This window comes from Schistocerca americana, chromosome X (assembly GCF_021461395.2).
Source record: "Schistocerca americana isolate TAMUIC-IGC-003095 chromosome X, iqSchAmer2.1, whole genome shotgun sequence".
Lineage (NCBI taxonomy): Eukaryota > Metazoa > Arthropoda > Insecta > Orthoptera > Acrididae > Schistocerca > Schistocerca americana.
Window position 1 is genome coordinate 229,451,785 of NC_060130.1, and position 23,269 is coordinate 229,475,053.

General features: G+C 45.1%; 1 protein-coding gene across 2 annotated transcripts in view; it reads right to left on the reverse strand.

The window, feature by feature from the left end:
• LOC124555744 (b(0,+)-type amino acid transporter 1) overlaps nt 1-23,269 on the reverse strand; it is a 593,057-nt gene that overhangs the window by 109,224 nt on the left and 460,564 nt on the right. For both annotated transcript variants that reach the window (XM_047129768.1, XM_047129767.1), the window contains exon 7: nt 13,838-13,961. In XM_047129768.1, the coding sequence (XP_046985724.1) occupies nt 13,838-13,961 (124 nt within the window). The remainder of the gene's footprint in view (nt 1-13,837; nt 13,962-23,269) is intronic.

Sequence of the window (23,269 nt, forward strand, 5' to 3'; positions counted from 1 at the left end):
TCTGCAGACAAGAATGATCTGACTGATGTTTGTACACTACTGGCCATTAAAATTGCTACACCACGAAGATGACGTTCTACAGACGGGAAATTTAACCTACAGGAAGAAGATGCTGTGATATGCAAATAACTAACTTTTCAGAGCATTCACACAAGGTGGCGACACCTAATACGTGATGACATGAGGAGAGTTTCCAACCGATATCTCATACACAAACAGCAGTTGACCGGCGTTGCCTGGTGAAACGTTGTTGTGATGCCTCGTGTAAGGAGGAGAAATGCGTACCATCACGTTTCCGACTTTGATAAAGGTCGGATTGTAGCCTATCGCGGTTGCGGTTTATCGTATTGCGACATTGCTGCTCGCGCTGGTCGAGATGCAATGACTGTTAGCAGAATATGGAATCGGTGGGTTCAGGAGGGTAGCACGGAACACGGTGCTGAATCCCAACGGCCTCGTATCACTAGCAGTTGAGATGACAGGCATCTTATCCGCATGGCTGTAACGGATCGTGCAGCCACGTCTCGACCCGAGTCAACAGATGAGGACGACGTTTGCAAGACAACAACCATCTGCACGAACAGTTCGACGACGTTTGCAGCAACACGGAGTATCAGCTCGGAGACCATGGCTGCGGTTACCCTTGACGCTGCTTCACAGACAGAAGCGCCTGCAATGGTGTACTCAATCACGAACCTGGGTGCACGAATCGCAAAACGTCATTCTTTCGGATGAATCCAGGTTCTGTTTGCAGCATCATGATGGCGACACCGCAGTAAACGCACATTGGAAGCGTGTATTCGTCATCGCCATACTGGCGTATCACCTGGCGTGATGGTGTGGGGTGGCATTGGTTACACGTCTCGGTCACCTCTTGTTCGCATTGACGGCACTTTGAACACTGGACGATACATTTCAGATGTGTTACGACCCGTGGCTCTACCCTTCATTCGATCCCTGCGAAACCCTACATTTCAGCAGGATAATGCACGAGCGCATATTGCAGGTCCTGTAAGGGCCTTTCTGGACACAGAAAATGTTCGACTGCTGCCCTGGCCAGCACACTCTCCAGATCTCTCACCAATTGAAAGCGTCTTGTGAATGGTGGCCGAGTAATTGGCTCCTCACAATACGCCAGTCACTACTCTTGATGAACTGTGGTATTGTGTTGAAACTGCATGGGCAGCTGTTCCTATACACGCCATCCAAGCTCTGTTTGACTCAATGCCCAGGCGTATCAAGGCCGTTATTACAGCCAGAGGTGGTTGTTCTGGGTACTGATTTCTCAGGATCTACGCACCCAAACTGCGTGAAAATGTAACCACATGTCGGTTTTAGTGTAATATATGTGTCCAATGAATACCCATTTATCATCTGCATTTCTTCTTGGTGTAGCAGTTTTAATGGCCAATAGTGTAGCTTCCTCTATAAGAAGCGTTATGGAACGCTTGATATGGGTGGGTTTTAGAACATCATTTGCGTGCAATACGGGCGGTGTAAAATGGAAGGAAGTTTGTTAACATCTCGTCGACGACGAGTTAATTAGAGACGGGGTAGCCTAAAATAGGTTGTGTTCTTTTCAAAGAACCATTCCGTCATCTGTCTTCACAGATCTGGAGAAAGAATGAAAAATCTAATCTGGAAAGTGTATGTGGTGCTTCTTCTCTCGGACATGTCCGAGAGAACAATAGTGTGTGATATAAGCTGAGAATCTGGGTCTGACAGGAGACATGCTAGGGTAGTTTGTGCGGTAGTGGTGACCACTGAGTCCCGATGGCGTATTGGTCAGCACATCTGCCTAGTAAGCGGGAGACCAGGGTTCGAATCACGGTCCGCCGCATTTCTTTAACTTGCTTCATTCCTATAAATCAGTGCTCACAGGCAGTTAACGGTTTTCATACCTTTGTGTCTTAATGTGGATGGTCTGATGAAGACAGGGACGGTAACGATCCTGATATCCTAATCAGTGTACCCCCTCTATCGGGAAGAACGAAACAGCCTCGATGTTCTCGAACTTCTTTTGTTGAACGTGATGATTATGCAAGCGAATAAAAAATGTCATATTTTTCAAGGCGCAATTTTTTGTACGTAGCGACGCGACTGGCAGCTGCGGCCAGTGTATGCACACCGGCTGCTGCGCCGCAGCCCTTCTTAATGACTTGGCATTAGCAGGCGCTCTAACCGCAGTCTATATAGAACACAATGGAATAGCTGAATAAAATTTAACTCACGATCTTGTTGTAGTCTATTCCTGGCCCGTCTAGTAGACGTCGTGGCCCTCGGCCACGGCGAAATCTTGCACTTACCCCTTTGTATAAAATGGCGCGCTCTCATTTGAGAAATACTTTTTCTTGCAGCACATTTACGAATGTGGAAATACAGCCTCAAAAGCAACGAACTAAAGGCAGTCGTGTTATGCACAAGGGCTGTGAACTCAAAATTGGGGTGTTGCAATGCCATTGGTCTGATTATGCCATAAGATGAAAACACAAAATCGAATATATATCTGTTCAAAAATGGTTCAAATGGCTCTGAGCACTATGCGACTTAACTTCTGAGGTCATCAGTCGCCTAGAACATAGAACTAATTAAACCTAACTAACCTAAGGACATCACACACATCCATGCCCGAGGCAGGATTCGAACCTGCGACCGTAGCGGTCGCTCGGTTCCAGACTGTAGCGCCTAGAACCGCACTGCCACTCCGGCCGGCGAATATATATCTGTATCTCAGAAAAACTGTAGAAGATGGTTGCTCTTAAATGAAAGAGTGTAATGTTCCTTCGACGATGAGGCCATTAGTATTTGAAGAAAGGTCGAACTGGACAGGGAAAAGGAAGTTGATGGCCTATCATCTTTTAAAAGAAAAGATCCGGGTATTTTCTTAATTTATTTAAGAAAATCATGGATAATCTAATTCTGCATGGACGAATGTGGCTTCAAGTCCCGCTTTTCGTAAATGCAACCCCAGAGTGTTAACAACTGCGCCATACCAGAATGAGATTTTCACTCTGCAGCGGAGTGTGCGCTGATATGAAACTTCCTGGCAGATTAAAACTGTGTGCCGGACCGAGACTCGAACTCGGGACCTTTGCCTTTTGCGGGCAAGTGCTCTACCACCTGGGTTACCCGAACACGACTCATGCCCCGTCCTCACAGCTTTGCTTCTGGCAGTACCTCGTCTCCTACCTTCCAAACTTTACAGAAGCTCTCCTGCGAACCTTGCAGAACTAGCACTCCTGAAAGAAAGGATATTGCGGAGAGGTCCCGCGTTCGAATCTCGGTACGGCACACAGTTTTAATCTGCCAGGAAGTTTCATATCAGCGCATACTCCGCTACAGAGTGAAAATCTCATTCTGGAAACATCCCCGAGGCTGTGGTTAAGCCATGTCTCCGCAATATCCTTTCTTTCAGGAGTGCTAATTCTGCAAGGTTCGCAGGAGAGCTTCTGTAAGGTTTGGAAGGTAGGAGACAAGGTACTGGCAGAAGTAAAGCTGCGAGGACCGGGCGTGAGTCGTGCTTGGGTAGTTCAGGTGCTATAGCACTTGCCCGCGAAAGGCAAAGGTCCCGAGTTCGAGTCTCGGTGCGGCACACAGTTTTAATCTGCCAGGTAGTTTCAACTGCGCCATCTCGCTAGGTTGTCACAAGAGTTTCGAAGATGAAAATGTGTAACCGCTGTCTGGAACACCACCGAATGTTGAGATGATGCAGACAAAAGAAGTATCAGTGAAACATAGTCACCATACAGAAATTATCAAAATAATGAAAATGTACGGCATGGAGTTGTTAGATAATCTGCATACATTATCTTCAGTACTAAACTTTCGGGGCCGTCGCAGGGGTCTGCATCGTGAATCATCTCTTCTTTACGATTATTTTTGAGAAGAGAATCTCGAATAGGAAGACACCTGAAGGAGAAACTTTGGCAATATTATCACTGAAAATTACGCTGCACGATTACATGAAAACGCTTAATCAAAATTTACATGGCCACGGAAGCTGCGCGGTAATGCAGTGGAGACTTCTGAACAGTCGCGATTAACAGAAAATTAGATAACTCTCAGCCTACTGTGCAGCTACAATTAATCTCCCAATGGCTGCACACAGTTCGTGGACTAATCTCTTAAACAAGTTGTTCAAGGCTTCGTAGCCGTACGTACTTCCATCAATCATGATGAAGAATGCGGTACAAACTGGATTATCTGGACTAAAAGTGACCTCAAACACTCACTAACGTTCGAGTCGGGCGATTTGGCTGGGCGGAGGAGGTGGTGAAGTCCATCTGCATGTACGTGAAACATACCCGGGAAGTGTAATATGGAGTGTTGTCATACAGTGAGAAACTTGTAGATGAAAAACATGTTTGCAGCAGAATGCAATTGCTCACCTAAAATTTTAGTACAATGCTCGGCCGTACTTTGTCCTTGGAGGGAAACAACAGGACAAATGGAACGTGACAAAATGGCAGTCCAGATCACCACAGACGTTTACTCGTAAGTACTAGGCAGTCCAACATTAACTAGACATGTGCCCAGAAAAAAGTATCATTCATCGTACCATATTAGGCCCTTACAATCATTGTTGTTTCACGTTTCATAGTCTGCATTGTGATTAAAAGTTAAAAAGATTATAAGTTTCGAAATAATCAACTGGGAAGTTACTCTTTGATTGAGTAACCCGCGTTAAACTGGTCTGTCTGTTTGTTTGAGATGGCAGTTGCATTTCGACATCGTGAGGTCGCATTAGCTCGAAGACACTTATACGTCGTTCCATGTTTGAGGCGGTGGAAAGAAACAATTTTTTATCTACCCGTCGTAGTTAATTCCCTACGCATTGTTGGGAACAAGGTGGAAGAGGACTAATTTTACCACATCAGTCCCTTCCAACCGTTGTTGCTCAATGTAGCGAAATTTCGGCTCTCTTTGTGTTATACTAACACCTTATTAATGGTAATAAGAGATTTAGAGACCACCTAACTGACGTGGATGTTCGTTTTGGCAACTTTACTATTATTCGCCAACTATGTGTTGAAAGAATCGTTATTAGCTTGGCCAGTGTTGCTGTCTATTTGGCTAACGAACTGGCTGTCTTCGATGTACTTGCTCCAACTTGCGTTCCAGCAACCTGCCCTCACTGAAACAGAGAAAGGTTGCCGAGTTTGCCTCACCTACGCTGGACTGTCTATACGGGAGAATATGGAATACCGTCATTTTTCATACGGAGACAAATTTGTTTCACTATACACATAAGGAGAAATGATCATCACGATAAAATAAGAGAAATCAGGTATCGCACAGAAAAATTTAAGTGCACGTTTTTCCCGCGCGCCGTTCGAGAGTGGAACGGTAGAGAGACAGCTTGAAGGTGGTACATTGAACCCTCTGCCATGCACTTTAATGTGAGTAACATGTAGACGTAGACTATAATATCGAACGAAACACGTAACGAACGAATTACCAATGTTATTATTCCTGGAAGATGTGGCAGTTCATTGATACTGCGCACCATCATTGCCCAGTCTAATCTCGTACGCCATCTCTGACACCTTGGCGTTACAGGGATGTAAAATCGTAACTTCTTCGACCTGTATGAAACCAGCACACTGGATTTGGAGTCTTTGCGGTTTTGATATTGCACGCGTCTCCCTATGGCAGAAACGACATTTCAAGGTAGAAGTAAAACACCTAACTTCTCACGCAATCTGATTGTGGGTGGAGTCAGCTGCCTGATAAAATTACTATGATTTCCGCATTTTAACACTCAGACAAGTAGCTCAGTTAAAGAAAGGCGCACCCACATTGTACAAGTAACTAGTTGTGTAGCCGATGCTTAAAGGTTATTTGGAATTTTACTATCGCTATTCAGTTTTGTTGTCGCCCGCCAACTAGTTTTGGATTCATACTGTAACTTGAAACCGTTCCTGCACATGGCGAGTTACTCTCGTGGTGCTTTCGCTAGCAACCGTATTGGGGCACATATTATGCGTCCTATGACATTTGCTGAGAAGTTCCTCCAGCGGAGTTCATTAGCAGTTACCGTACCACAGTAATTGCTTTTGCTTCTGAGACCAGAATGAAACAAATGAGATGGAGCCAAGTGTAGCTGAAACAGTACTATATAAACAAAATGGCTCGTGAATATACATGCAGTGACTTCACTCAGCTGAAACACAGCACAGAATGCATAATTTAATGACAAGGCTCTTGGGAGCCGCGGGGAGCTACTCCCGAAACGTGTAACGCCGAAATATTGGCTAACAAATGTGACACGATTTCCAATCCCAATACTAACATTTAAGTTACAAAAATATTCATTACCAGGAATATTTTTCTGTGTCACGTACTTACAGTGTTTGCTGTAGCCTTCCGTTCCAGAATAACATACACACTGATCAATGTTATCGAGCCCTGCGTACACGTACCCAGCGAATGCTTTATCACACGTTAACACCAGACCGTTTCTAAATTTTAACTGCAGTAGCCAATTCTGCCCTAAACACTATGTTAGGTGAGAAATTTCGTACTTCAAACATTCACGGGAATGGCTGAAGTATATGAAAGAAATGTAGCTTCGGAAACTGACACCTACGTTGGAACAAAGGCTTGCACAATTTAAATGAACTTATTGATGCTATCCATAATATCCATACCCATACATATTCATATATATTATAAAAATGTATGTATGTTCGACATCACCTAAACTACTAGTCCGATTTCATCCAAACTTGGTACACATATCTCTTTTGTTTGGAAAGAATGGCTGTGGGGGTTGAAACCACCTAGCTACCAAAGGGGTAGGATTTTGGGGTGAAAAAAGATTGCAGCCCACTACTCGAGAATACCTGGACTTTATTCAGCCAGTATTTAAGAATAAGAGCACTTAGTGACTTGCAACAAACTTTTCACATAATGTCAATCGTTTACGAAACTTTTTCTCGCGGACCACCCATAAAAAATGAAAAAAGGGAAAAAGTTTATCGGTTAGTACATGTTCGCTGTCCATGCAGTAAAGCTGCCACATCTGGCACGAAGTTTTAATTTATTACTTCTTTACTACTAACTGCTTTCGTGGCACATTTTGCAGACAGTATTCACATGTACCGCTGAGTGAACCAGCAACAATATATCATTGTACGACACATAGCTCAGGAGATGGTACGTCATGAACAATGAGATGCTTGAATACCTGTTGCATTATGCACGAGGCTTTAACTTATTATTTCTTTAGTACTAACTATAGTCACAACACATTTCACAGATAGTAGACACATATACTACGGGATATACCTGCACAATTACATCCTTTTACAGCTCATAGTTCAGGGGATACGACATTATACACATTAAGCTGTATGAAAACTAAACTGCAGCGCGAAATTCGCTAAATATACAAGTGAAATGTACGTATATATGTTGTGTGAGTGTATGTGTGAAATATGTTAAATATATTTGTAATATATGTGCATCTGTGTATGCTAGCAAAACTGTCTGTAAAACACTCCTACTAAACTGCTGGAACAATTTCAGCCAAACTTAGTACACATACTATTTACTGTCTGGAAAGAAATGCTGTGGGGGTAAGAACCAACATCCTCCTACTGGAGTGGAGTTGATAAAGTACGGAGAGAAAGGGGGGGAGGGGAGAGATCGAGAGGGAGGAGGAAAGGCGACAAGGCAAAGAGGAGATGGACAGCAGAGAGATTAGGAGAATATGGGCTCAGAGAGGGGGTGGAGGAGATTGATGGAGAAGGGGGAGAAGTAGATAGAAAGAGAGAGGGGGAGGAGGAGATAGACAAACAGAATTGGAATAAATATGTACCTGGGCAATGCTGGCTACCCAGCCAGTACATTACAAAAATGTATGTGTGTATGTATGTATTTATGTGTGTATATTACACGTATCCTACTAAATCACTGGACTGATTTCAACCAAACTTTGTACAGATACCACGTATTGTCTGGAAAGAAGCCCTCTCGAGGTAAGAATAACCTGCCTCTGATTCGGTTTGGTATGGGGCTGAAAATGGGGTGGTAAAGGAGGTGGATAGAGAGAGAGGAGAGGATGCACACAGAGAGTGGGAAGAGGAGATGGAGAAGAGGGGTGAAGAGACAAGTGTAAGAGGAACAGTGAGGAGGCAGATGGAACCAGGACAACGTGTTAGAAGGCAGGTGGAAGACTGATAGTGCGTGAAGAGGCAGGTGGAAGATGGATAGGATGTGAGGGAGCAGGCTGAAGATGGGCAGGGTGTGAAGAGGCAGGTAGAAGAGGGACAAATTGTAAGGAGACAAACAGAAAAGGGACAAGGATACAGGAGATCAGAAGAAGGGGTACAGGGTTTGAGGAAGCAGGTGGAAGATGAACAGGGTGTGCAGATGCAGGTGGAAGAGGGGCAAGGTGTGAGGAGACAAGGAGAACAGGGCAGAGTGTTAGGAAGCTGGTGGAAGAGGAACAGGGTGTGAGGAGGCATTAAGAAGAGGGATAGGGTGTGAGTATGCAGAGAGTGAGGAGGAAGATGGGACAGTGACAGGGTGTGGGGAGGCAGGTGGAAGATGGGCAGGGTGGCAGGTGGAACAGGGACTGGATATGAATAGGCAGGTGAAAGAGGGAAAGGGTGTGAGGAGGAAGGAAGAAGACAGACAGGGTCTGAGTAGGAAGGAAGAAGACAGACAGGGTCTGAGGAGGCAGGAGAAAGAGGGACAGAGTTTGAGGACGCAGAGAGTGAGGAGGCAGACAGGAGATGGACAGGGTGCGGGGAGGCAGGTGGAAGATGGGCAGGGTGTGAAGTGGCAAATGGAAGAGGAACGTGGTGTGAGGAGGCAAATGAAAGCAGAAGAGTGGGCGAGGAGGCAGGTAGAAGAGGGAAAGGGGGTGACGAGGCAGGTGGAGGAGGGATAAGGTGTGAGGTGGCAGATGGGGGAGTGCTACATTATGAGGAGGTAGGTGGAAGGAGGACAGGATATGACAAAGCAGGTTTAAGAGGGGAGAGAGAAATAGTACGGGTAGGTAAATTAGAGGGTAGATATGAATGCTTCCTGATTATTTTGATAAAATCGTTGCAATAAAATTTGTTATATAGATGACTCATTTTTTGTGTAAAAGTAGAATACTCCCACTACCCTTAGGGATGCAGGTGGGGTGAGATATGAAAAAATGTTCTGAAACACTCTATTGATATTTCTTTCCTGTATTTAATTGACTTATAATTTTTTAATGGTGCTATCCGTCTTTTATTTGTGCTGTTCAGTGCTTCAACCACGTCGCGAAAATGAGCACTATAGCGAGCTAATATTTTTTTCAACATGTTTCCGGACCAAAGATCACACCATGTGGCTGAATGTCACAGATAAATTTATCATTGGTTCTCGAGTCATTCAGTGTGAAACAGCAGAGATTCAGGCACGTATGTGTGCAGTGTGTGTGACATACATGTACGGAAGCGATGCCGCGGGGAAAACGCTAGTTTTAGACAAAGTTTGATGTGCGCTGTAACTTTAGACAGCCTGAATTATCGTACATAAAAATAACGTAAAAGATATATATTAGGAATTTTCGCTAAATCTTTTTCTGTGAAGGACAGGATCACATTTAAAAACTGTTTTAAAAGAGGACAGGTTACGAAGAAATTAGATTTTGAAACGCAATTAACGATTATTACACTTATTGAAGATCAGTAAATTGTTTACGTAGTATCTGGCCTGCGAGACTAACGTTAGGAAGTATAAATGGCGTGTTGGTTTCTTATAGTTACTGATCACCAGGTAGTGTGTCAATGTGCTGGATTAAATGAGAAACAATTTAGCAGCGTCGCATGGAGTAAGGGCATGTGACAAAGTTAATGATGACCCTGTCACTGAAAATGCACGTTAGTCCCCAGTCTGTCTTTGCACTATCCTAAAGGCGGATTAACTGCCAAAGACTCCAGACTTTGCGCAAATGTCGAAATCTGCCCACAGTGTCTCATGGTGATACTTTCGTCGGTTGGGGACGTATAGCTCGGCGGCTCCCTTTCCCTCGCTGCCATTCGAGAGCAGTAGGCTAGGTGCTGGCACGGCTTTCGGCCTCTCGCTTCTCTCATCGTCATCAAACTTAAACGTAACACCACACTACACACACATTCATTACAGTCACCGACCTCTTACACTTCACGAAGGGAACGTGCCAGTGTCAGAGGAGAACAGGAAAACCGTTCCAATTAGGCGGCTGAACCTGTCCTTCGGGATCTACCGGCTGACAATGCCATATGACTTTACTTTTACTTATTAGTTCTAAAGACTCAACGTAATCTGGCAACGACGGATAGTTTCTCTTCAGATGTGAAAATGAACATTATAGACGTTCACGTGAGGCTTTTCAATGCAGTGCATCTGCTGGAACCAGTGTGGGGTCTACATAGTGTGTCACCTTCATACTTCGTGGTGAATAGAGCGTTAACATGTCTAGAAGCAATATGGGTCCGTCAGACAGCTGCGTGTACTTTTACAATGAACCGCCTCCAATGTGGTAAACGTTGCCTATGTTCTTTTGAACGACGCCATGTCACTGTGCCCATCTTCTTAAAGCGCGCACTTCCTAAGTTCCAGCTTACTGTTTTGCTTTTAATGAATTGGCTCATGTAATACTCCAGCGACGTCACGTCCATGCCTATATTTTACAAATGGAATTAAAGCAAAACATGACTGCAAGTATGATGTTCCATGTTTGGGCAATAAAAGCACTCCCTCTTTAGGCCGAGAGTGGTCTACCGGGACCATCCGACCGCCGTGTCATCCTCAGAGAAGGATGTGGATAGGAGGGGCGTGTTGTCAGCACACCGCTCTCCCGGTCGTAAGATGGTATTCTTGACCGAGGCCGCTACTATTCGGTCGAGTAGCTCCTCAATTGGCATCACGAGGCTGAGTGCACCCCGAAAAATTGCAGCAGCACATGGCGGCTGGATGGTGACCCATCCAAGCGCCGGCCACGCCCAACAGCGCTTAACTTCGGTGATCTCAGGTGAACTGCGGTAAGGCCGTTACCATGTTTGAGAAGTAGTAGGATGTAACTCAAGGATTCGATTCTTTGGAACGAATGATTAGTATATCAGGCATAGATGTCACCTTTATAACGTACCGGATTAACTCTAAACCGCATACGAAATTTATCGTAAAAAGAATACCGCTGTTGGCTACAACACGCCATGTAAGACCTCCAGGACGTTGATACAGCTTCGAGCAGATGCTTTGAAGTGTGAAAGAAAACTTAAAATATAAGAGCTCCGCGTCTAGGGGATAAAAAGAAAAGAAAAGGGGGGTTGAGTGCTAGACCATCAATCTATAGGTCTCGTGATCGATCCCCAGCCAATCCCGGGATTTTTATGCGGCACATTTCACTTTCTTCTCATCTGGCAATGTTTGTTAATGTGGAAAATTTTGATTTGCATAGTGATTTGGACTAAATCTTGGTAAATCAGTTCGATGGTCGGAGGAAGGCAACGGCATACCATATCCAGTAATAAAGCACTGTAATGTTCACTAGCCTTCGGGTTGATAAGATTTTTACCTTTTTAGTGGCCCTCTAGACGGGAATGGTAGTTCTGCATGTTGTCAACTAGAACACCGGCGAACGGTCGAGGACACACTTGCTCCTAATGACAGTCATCGAAGGTCCTTAATTTTGAATTTAGGAGTGTAGTGTTAAATACAGTTTCACATTTTTTAAAATCTTGTATTTACTTGCACGTGTTATAGGTTTTTTGAACTCCTGTGAGCGAAAAAATAGTAATTTCCATTAGTGTTAACTTAATTTTTGGTGTACGGATGATTGTTGTGGGAGGTGAATTTTTCGGATCCAGCAATGACTGAAACTAGTATGAATCAAATAGGGAAAACATGGTTATTTGGGTATTAGTTTGGTCTAAAAGCTACACCACTGGCCATTAAAATTACTACACCAAGAAGAAATGCAGATGATAAACGGGTATTCATTGGACAAATATATTATACTAGAACTGTCGTGTCATTACATTTTCAAGGAATTTGGGTGCATAGATCCTGAGAAATCAGTACCCAGAACAACCACCTCTGGCTGTAATAACGGCCTTCATACGCCTGGGCATTGAGTCAAACGGAGCTTGGATGGCGTGTACAGGTACAGCTGCGCATGCAGCTTCAACACGATACCACAGTTCATCAAGAGTAGTGACTGGCGTATTGTGACGAGCCAGTTTCTCGGCCACCATTGATCAGACGTTTTCAGTTGGTGAGAGATCTGGAGAATGTGCTGGCCAGGGCAACAGTCGAACATTTTCTGTATCCAGAAAGGCCCGTACAGGACCTGCGACATGCGGTCGTGCATTATCCTGCTGAAATGTAGGGTTTCGCAGGGATCGAACGAAGGATAGAGCCACGGGTCGTAACACATCTGAAATGTATCGTCCAGTGTTCAAAGTGCCGTCAATGCGAACAAGAGGTGAACGAGACGTGTAGCCAATGCCACCCCATACCATCACGCCGGGTGATACGCCAATATGGTGATGACGAATACACGCTTCCAGTGTGCGTTCACCGCGATGTCGCCAAACACGGATGCGACCATCATGATGGTATAAACAGAACCTGGATTCATCCGAAAAAATGACGTTTTGCCATTCGTGCACCCAGGTTCGTCGTTGAGTACACCATCGCAGGCGCTCCTGTCAAGCGTAACCGCAGCCATGGTCGCCGAGCTGATAGTCCATGCTGCTGCAAATGTCGTCGAACTGTTCGTGCAGATGGTTGTTGTCTTGCAAACGTCCCCATCTGTTGACTCAGGAATCGAAACGTGGCTGCACGATCCGTTACAGCCATGCGGATAAGATGCCTCATCTCGACTGCTAGTGATACGAGGCCGTTGGGATCCAGCACGTCGTTCCTTATTACCCTGATGAATCCACCGATTCCATATTCTGCTAACAGTCATTGGATCTCGACCAACGCGAGCAGCAATGTCGCGATACGATAAACCGCAATCGCGATAGGCTACAATCCGACCTTTATCAAAGTCGGAAAAGTGATGGTACGCATTTCTCCTCCTTACACGAGCCATCACAACAACGTTTCACCAGGCAACGACGATCAACTGCTGTTAGTGTATGAGAAATCGGTTGGTAACTTTCCTGATATCAGCACGTTGTAGGTGTCGCCACCGGCGCCAACCTTGTGTGAATGCTCTGAAAAGCTAATCATTTGCATATGACAGCATCTTCTTCCTGTCGGTTAAATTTCGCGTCTGTAGCACGTCATCTTCGTGGTGTAGCAATTTTAATGGCCAGTAGTGTATATTATATTTAACGTCTTTGTTGCAGGGGCTTAAACTTGGAGTTTAAGGGAATTCTATTTCAGTGAATATGGAAAACCGTATAGAACTGCTTGTGTTGTTAAGAAGAACGCTTCAATTTTCCTTAGGGCATGAATTATTAACAACGCAGGTACTGCAATATCTTATTTATCCGCCAAAGCAGGCAGCACGTTTAAGTTATAATGTCCTCCCTTGTACGGAAATTACAGTAAGTGAACGCGAGTGCAGGCTGTGACACAGCAACGGCGACATATGGATGTTTTGGTATGGCTGTGAGTGGTGGACAGATAGCCAAAGCGGTTAAGGTGACCGACCGCTCGCATAAAGTGGGAAATCCGCGTCAGAGTCACGCTTCGGCACAAATTTTCATTGTCGTCATTCCATAATACAGCTGATTGTTGTTCGTGTTTGCAACCGCGAGTACATTTCACGTAAAGCGAAATGCCTCTGTGACGGCGAACATAGCTGAAAGCAATAAGCGCCCGATGACAGCGCCAGGCGGCGAGTGCTGGTACTCACCACTGCGACGGCGCCCGTCTCGCTCATCTCTGCGGCTGACATGACGGCCAGGTACGACACGTTGATGAGCACATAGCATGACGTCACCAGCGGGATGGCGATGATGATCGAGAGCGGCAGATCCCTGCGCAGCACAAAACCGCCCTCCTGATCTCTTCCTCTCTCTGCCTCGTTCTTATGCGCAGGGCGACATCATTCACACAGTAATTTATTCTCCACAGTAAAGAGACTTTGTGTTTTAATATGATAAAAACTTGTGGTACGCATGGAAAACTTCTAGATAAGCTAAATTACTGTGGTATTAATGGGACAGCGCTCGAATGGTTTAAATCATAGCTAACTGGAAGAGTGCAGAAAGTTGAAATAAGCGGTTCACATAATATGCAAAAAACTGGTGATTTCTCAAACTGGGGAACAATCAAGAATGGGCTGCCGCAAGGTTCGGTCTTGGGTCCTCTGCTGTTCTTAATATACCGGGTGATCAAAAAGTCAGTATAAATTTGAAAACTGAATAAATCACGGAATAATGTAGATAGAGAGATACAAATTGACACACATGCTTGGAATGACATGGGGTTTAATTAGAATAAAAAAAATACAAAAGTTCAAAAATGTCCGACAGATGGCGCTTCATCTGATCAGAATAGCAATAATTAGCATAACAAAGTAAGACAAAGCAAAGATGATGTTCTTTACAGGAAATGCTCAATTTGTCCACCATCATTCCTCAACAATAGCTGTAGTCGAGGAGTAATGTTGTGAACAGCACTGTAAAGCATGTCTGGGGTTATGGTAAGGCATTGGTTATGGTAAGGCATGTTGTCTTTAAGCCTCCCTAGAGATGTCAGTGGATCACGATACACTTGCGACCTCAGGTAACCCCAAAGCCAATAATCTCACGGACTGAGGTCTGGGGACCTGGGGGGGGGGGGGGGGGGGCTAAGTATGACGAAAGTGGCGGCCGAGCACACGATCATCACGAAACGACGCGTGCAAGAGATCTTTCACGTGTCTAGCAATATGGGGTGGAGCGCCATCCTGCATAAACATCGTACGTTCCAGCAGGTGTTTATCAGCCAGGCTGGGGATGATGCAATTCTGAAACATATCGGCGTACCTCTCACCCGTCACGGTAGCAGTTACAAAACCAGAATCATGCATTTCCTCGAAGAAAAAAGGCCCGATAACGGTAGATGTGGTAAATCCAACCCATACCGTGACTTTCTCGTCGTGCAATGGAGTTTCCACGACAGTTCTAGGACTTTCGGTAGCCCAAATTCTGCAGTTGTTGGCGTTGACAGACCCTCGGAGCGTGAAATGAGCTTCGTCGGTCCGCAACACATTACTCAACCAATCGTCATCTTCCGCCATCTTTTGAAACGCCCACACCGCAAATGCCCTCCGCTTCACTAAATCGCCAGGTAATAGTTCATGATGCCGATGGATTTTGTAAGGATAGCATCGGAGGGAACGCCTCAGTGCCAACCAAACAGTAGTGTATAGAATGCCCGTGCGACGTGCGACTGCACGATCGCTGACTTCCCCGTGCATAGACGAACCCGCTACAGTCTCCATTTCTTCCTAAATTGTCTCAGCAGCATTACGCCTTGTGCTCGGTCGGCCACTACGGGGTCTATCGTCTAAACAAGCCGTGGCTTCGAACTTCGAAATCATTCTCACCACAGCTGCATTTGTCAACGGACCTTTAGCCGTTCGAATCCCCTTCCTATGGCGATAGGATCGTAACACTGAACTAGCACATTCTCCATTCTGATAATACAGCTTCACTAAAAGCGCCTTTTCAGGTATCGTCAACATGCTGCGACTGCTGGCGCATCTGATTCTCTCTCTTTTTTTTTTTCTTTATTGAGTTTCGATTCCCCCTAAAGGGGGCGGGCTGGCAGCAGCTTATTACGCCACTCTTCAGCCTACAGAATTTGTTTTAAAAGATGAAGATAAGAAAAAATAATAACAGTTGGCGATAAAATCGGTGACTTACAGGTAAAATGGCAGAAAATGCTGGAGCTTAAAACATAAAACACAGGGTTGATGATGCTAATAAAATACACAGGAAGCAGAAAAATAATAGACAGACAAGTAAAAAACACGGCGACAGTCTGGGTTCTGTTCGCAAGAGATATAAAAGGCACACCCAGCGACAGCATGATTTCCGTTCGCAACACTGTGGAAAGACGCACAACACGCAACACTCACTTAAACACTGCACTAAAAAGTTGGCACAAATATGACATACCACACCCGAGAGCAGGTGGGGGAAACTGGTCAGATGACAGGAAAAAAAGGGGGGAAGGAGAGGAAAAGTGAAGTGGGAGGGGGGAAAGAAGCCAATGGAAGAGGAGGATCCAGAAGAGGGGTGGGGGTGCTGAGCAGACGTGCCTGTGAGTGGGGAAGGCAGAGGAGTGGAGTACAAAAGGACTCGGGGGGGGGGGGGGGTGAAAGGAGATAGGGAGAGGGTAGGCAGGGAGAAAACACAGGATGGAAGGGGGGAGGAAGAGGGGGCCCAGGGAAAGGATGGAGGAAAGGAGGGGGGTGAGGATCAGAGTTGATAGGAGGGATAAATGGAGGGAGAGAGGGCACCATCCGGGAGGGGGAGTTGATGGAAGCCAACTTGGGAAAGGAGATGTTGGGTGTAGAGATGGAGGGTAGGGGGGATACAACAGTGAAGACGTGGCAGGGGGCGGGGATGGGAGAGGAGAGGAGCAACCAGGGGGTGAGGGGGTTCAAGGCGGCGGGAGGTGTAGAGGATGCGGATATGTTCGAGGAAGAGGAGCAGACGGGGGAAAGAAATGAGATCATAGAGGATCCGCGTGGGGGACGGGAGGCATATACAGAAGGCGAGGCGGAGTGCATGACGCTCAAGGATCTGGAGGGACTTATAGAATTTGGGGGGGGGGGGCAGATATCCAGGCAAGACTGGCATAACAGAGAATGAGACAGATTAAGGATTTGTAGATGTGGAGGATGGTAGAGGGGTGCAACCCCCATGTCCAGCCAGAGATGAGTTTGAGGAGTCGGAGGTGGTTGTGGGCTTTGGATTGGATGGAGCGGAAATGAGGGATCCAGGTGAGGTGATGGTCAATGGTGAGGCCAAGGTAGGTGAGGGTGGGGTTGAGGCGGACAGGATGGGAGCAGACAGTAAGGGAGAAATCCAGGAGCCGGAAGGAGCGAGTGGTACGACCTACGATGATTACCTGGGTCTTGGAAGGATTGATTTTCAGGAGCCACTGGTTAGACCATGCAGCAAAAAGGTCAAGGTGATTCTGGAGAAGGCGTTGGGACCGTTGGAGGGTAGGAGCGAGGGCGAGGAATGCGGTGTCATCAGCATATTGCAAAAGGTGTACTGGAAGGGGGGGGGGGGGGTTGGGGCATATCGGCCGTGTACTGGAGGTAGAGGAGAGGGGAGAGGACAGAGCCCTGGGGCACACCCGCAGAGGGGTAGAAGGTGTGGGAATTGGGAAGATGGATGGTAACATAGGAGGGGCGGTGGGAAAGGAAGGAGGCCATTAGACGGATGTAGTTGATAGGAAGGGCGTAGGTTTGGAGTTTAAACAGGAGACCGGGATGCCAGACACGGTCGTACGCCTTTTCGAGGTCAAGGGAGACAAAAATGGCGGAGCGACGGGAGTTAAGCTGGAGGGAGAGGAGATGAGTGAGGAGAAGGAATTGGTCATCAGCAGAGAAGGAAGGTCGAAAGCCACATTGGGTGATGGGGAGGCTGATTCTCTCTCTCATTACAGCTCCTTTTATACACGATTGTCATGCGCAGCCACTGACGTTTTGCTGTCCAGTGCCATCTGTCGGACATTTTGTGAACTTTGTTTTTCTTAGTTCTAATAATACCCCATGTCATTCCAAGCATGTGCGTCAATTTTTACCTCTACTTACATTATTCCGTGGTTTATTAAGATTTCAAATTTATACTGACTTTTTGATCACCTGGTATATTAATGACTTGCCATTCTATAGTCACGATGATGCAAAGATCATACTTTTTGCCGATGATACAAGTATAGCTATCACACCCAACAGACAAGAATTAACTGGTGAAATTGTAAACGATGTTTTTCAGAAAATCATTAAGTGGATCTCTGCAAATGGGTTCTCATTAAACTTTGACAAAATACAGTACATACAGTTCCACACAGTAAATGGAACGACACCATTAATAAATATAGACTTCGATCATAAATCGGTAGCTGAGGTAGAATATTCAAAATTTCTAGGCGTATGCATTGATGAGGGGTTGAACTGGAAAAAACACACTGAAGATCTGCTGAAACGTTTGAGTTCTGCTACTTATGCTCTTAGGGTCATTGCAAATTTTGGCGATATACTTCTCAGTAAATTAGCTTACCACGCCTATTTTCATTCTCTGCTTTCGTATGGCATCATATTCTGGGGTAACTCATCACTGAGTAAAAGAGTGTTTATTGCACAAAAGCGTGTAATCAGAATAATTGCTGGAGCTCATCCAAGATCATCCTGCAGACACTTATCTAAAGAGCTAGAGATCTTCACTGTAGCCTCACAATATATATATTCACTTATGAAATTTGTTATTAACAATCCTAACGAATTCAAAAGTAATAGCAGTGTACATGGCTACAACACTAGAAGAAAGGATGATCTTCACTACTCAAGGTTAAATCTAACTTTGGCTCAGAAGGGGGTAAATTATGCTGCCACAAAAGTGTTTGGTCACTCACCTAATAGCATCAAAAGTCTGACATATAGCCATATAGCAATTAAAAGGAAATTAAAAGAATTTCTTAATGGCAACTCTTTCTACTCATTAGATGAATTTTTGGATATAGTAAGTGGGTAATTTCCCCAAACCCCACAAAAAAATTAAAAATATTAAGTGTCATGTAATCTTTGTGTAATATAATATCTTGAATAGACACCTTTTATTAACCTGACACGTTCCACATCATTACGAAGTGTCATATTCATGATCTATGGAACAAGTACTAATCTAATCTAATCTAGTCTATCAAGACGGTTTTTGCCTCTGCGTGAAGAAAAGTTTTATATTGTTGTGTACACAACATGCAGCTTAGCTTTCCTTTCCAACTTATAACTTCGTTAGCAGTACCATTTCATGTCTTCACTGCCGCGTAACTGCAATGCACTTCACACTTACAATATGGTTGCCAGTTAAGAAAATTAAACACGTGAACAGAATTTAGAAAATGAATGGTCTTCGAAATATGTCTGTCAAAGATAAACCCATCTAGTAAAAATGGCTGGATTTAATCAACATTCACTGCAGCATTCAGTCAATGTCCTTATTGCCTGCGGTATATCATTGCTAATTTGAACACAATCATGTGCAGTTCGCCTAATAGTTTTTACTTCTACATAACTGGAAAATGCGCTGATTATGTCCCCCACTTTGATGAACGAGTAAACCGAACTATCTAAACTTACTTATTGCGGCCATTTCTACTATGCCCTATTTGTAACATCTTCGTTTCTCTGCAGCTTCGCCAAATTTGTTTTTGTTCTATTTACACTCACTCCATCCTCTCAGATAGTTCTCCCATTTCTCCAGACGTTGTCTACTTTCTTCTTTGGTTACATGTCATCATGTATATCGTCAGTAAGCATCAAATGGTGGATAATGTGCCTCTTTCCTGATACTGTCACCAAAGATGTAAATTAGGTTAGTAATTTAATTTTGTTTACTTTGGTCAAGAAGATGACAGAAGCATAATTTTGCAATAGAATCTCTCAATTTAAGCTGGAAAGGACTTTCAATTTTCTTTTGTTAGGTGACTTAAAATTTTGACTTCTACTCTACTAGAAGTAATATCCACCGTTATTATTGAATTTCTGTTATTCACATGCTGCAAACACATCGATAGAAACGCAGAAAACAGGTAAATGTACCACTACTACTATACTACTAATCCTCATTCACAAAATTAAATTATCGAAACCTTTGTGGTGTGTTGCTCTGATATTTGTTAAATTATGTTTCGGTAAGAGAATATTTATCATTGACGATTAATACCAATTTACACGCACTTCCGACATTTGTACTCTCCCGTATATCCTATCGAGGGTTACAAAAAGCAGCCTCAGTCTCTATTGTTTTCATCGAACAAATATAGTATCTATTGATTCTTGGCCTACATAAATGCAGAAATAGGCAAAGTCATCAACCGAAGCCGAAAAACTATATTTAGTATAGTCCAGGAATGGAAAGAAGAAAAGAACTCTCGTCAGTCATCCACGACAGGGGCGTCCTCAGAAACTCACGAACAGAGACAAGAGGTAGATAGTTCGAATGGTGAAAAACGACCCGCGGACAACGGCCCCTGGTGTTAGAACAGTGCGAGGATGGCTGAACAGTGCTGGGTACAACGCCAGAGTGACTAGGCGCAAACAGTTCGTCAGTAAGTGTAACGCAAAGAAAAGGATGGTTTTTGCAGAAGAACCTGTCAGCAAGGATGTGACTCTTTGGGACAAGATTCTGTGTGTTGATGAATGCAAATTTACTTTGAGCCACGTCGATGGCAGCAGATTAGGGTGGCGTTAAGCTAACACAGAATGGGAGTCCAAAAACATGCAAGCAACCATCAAACATGGAGACAGCAGTGTGATGGCGTGGGGATGCATGTATTCCAGAGGTGTTGGCGAGCTTGTCTTTATTGAAGGCACCATGGACAAATTTATCAATCTCGATACACTCAAACAAAATCTTACGAAAAGTGCTGTGGAGTTGGATCTTGGAGGTGACTTTTATTTCCAACAAGACAATGATCCCAAGCATACGGCGGAAACTGTCAAACAGTCGATCCTATACAACACACCTCATCGCCTCATTACCCCACCGCGGTCTCCGGACCTCAATACCATCGAAAAACATCTGGAATGAACTCAAAACGGGACTACGCAAACGACATGTGAGCAGTTTGACATATTTTTGCGTGCATTGATAGAATAAGAATGGGTGAATATCGGTTCGGATATAACGAAAAAGGTCGTTTTCTTCATGCCACAAAGACTTAGGGCTGTAATACAGAGAAAGAGACGCATTACCACATACTGACTGCTGAGTGTCTGAATACTTTTGCCCATTGCATATTTCAATTTTCTTTTTTTTAATGTAAGGCGTGTTTTGTTACTTTTTGTTCTGCATATGTTCATACTGACATATGTATTACACATTTGTAAAGAATAAAATATATGTTTTGAGTTAAAAACACATTTGAGGTATACTTCTCTGATTACTGCCAGTGTCCGAATACTTTTGTCCGCCTCTGTATATGGTGTGTTTTGAGGATGGTCGGATAGCATCGAATATCGAGTTGTATCGAACAAGAGCTGTGTATTAACTCTAGCGCTAGGGACAACACCTGTTGCGCCATGCAGTGCAGATTATTCACGTAATATTGAATAAATAAAATAGTCCGTTTCCGGGTGGCAACAGGTTATCTGCTCCTGATCTGATCCACTCGAAATGGGTTGTGAAAGCCTGCGACTGTGAAAACAATGGCTTTGTTAATAAAAAAAATTTCTGCTACCAATCACGATTATCTTTTATTTATATTTTACACGACGCTTTTCGGGAAATGATTCCCATTTTCCAGTGCGTTTTTATTTGTGTACTATACCATTTTTTCGTAATGTATTTAATGTGTGTCTGCGAGATTCTGTAGAACCTCACATAAAAAAACATTACGAACAAATGGCGTAGTACACAGAGAAAAATACCCTTGAAAATGGGAATCATTTCCCGAAAGGCGTCATGTATATTGAATAAATAAAAGAAAATCTTGACTGGTAGCAGCGAAGTTATTTCTAAACAAACACATTATCCGCTCCTATTGAGTTTTTCGGTACACGAACTTAACTTTGTAGTGTTGTGTTTAGTTTGCAAGTAAGTAATACACTCCTGGAAATGGAAAAAAGAACACATTGACACCGGTGTGTCAGACCCACCATACTTGCTCCGGACACTGCGAGAGGGCTGTACAAGCAATGATCACACGCACGGCACAGCGGACACACCAGGAACCGCGGTGTTGGCCGTCGAATGGCGCTAGCTGCGCAGCTTTTGTGCACCGCCGCCGTCAGTGTCAGCCAGTTTGCCGTGGCATACGGAGCTCCATCGCAGTCTTTAACACTGGTAGCATGCCGCGACAGCGTGGACGTGAACCGTATGTGCAGTTGACGGACTTTGAGCGAGGGCGTATAGTGGGCATGCGGGAGGCCGGGTGGACGTACCGCCGAATTGCTCAACACGTGGGGCGTGAGGTCTCCACAGTACATCGATGTTGTCGCCAGTGGTCGGCGGAAGGTGCACGTGCCAGTCGACCTGGGACCGGACCGCAGCGACGCACGGATGCACGCCAAGACCGTAGGATCCTACGCAGTGCCGTAGGGGACCGCACCGCCACTTCCCAGCAAATTAGGGACACTGTTGCTCCCGGGGTATCGGCGAGGACCATTCGCAACCGTCTCCATGAAGCTGGGCTACGGTCCCGCACACCGTTAGGCCGTCTTCCGCTCACGCCCCAACATCGTGCAGCCCGCCTCCAGTGGTGTCGCGACAGGCGTGAATGGAGGGACGAATGGAGACGTGTCGTCTTCAGCGATGAGAGTCGCTTCTGCCTTGGTGCCAATGATGGTCGTATGCGTGTTTGGCGCCGTGCAGGTGAGCGCCACAATCAGGACTGCATACGACCGAGGCACACAGGGCCAACACCCGGCATCATGGTGTGGGGAGCGATCTCCTACACTGGCCGTACACCACTGGTGATCGTCGAGGGGACACTGAATAGTGCACGGTACATCCAAACCGTCATCGAACCCATCGTTCTACCATTCCTAGACCGGCAAGGGAACTTGCTGTTCCAACAGGACAATGCACGTCCGCATGTATCCCGTGCCACCCAACGTGCTCTAGAAGTTGTAAGTCAACTACCCTGGCCAGGAAGATCTCCGGATCTGTCCCCCATTGAGCATGTTTGGGACTGGATGAAGCGTCGTCTCACGCGGTCTGCACGTCCAGCACGAACGCTGGTCCAACTGAGGCGCCAGGTGGAAATGGCATGGCAAGCCGTTCCACAGGACTACATCCAGCATCTCTACGATCGTCTCCATGGGAGAATAGCAGCCTGCATTGCTGCGAAAGGTGGATATACACTGTACTAGTGCCGACATTGTGCATGCTCTGTTGCCTGTGTCTATGTGCCTGTGGTTCTGTCAGTGTGATCATGTGATGTATCTGACCCCAGGAATGTGTCAATAAAGTTTCCCCTTCCTGGGACAATGAATTCACGGTGTTCTTATTTCAATTTCCAGGAGTGTATATTTTCATTATATCTTTGGATAAAACTGATATTATTCTCGTTATTTTAGGCTGTAACAATGTCTAGCTCATGTAATAACAATGTGAAT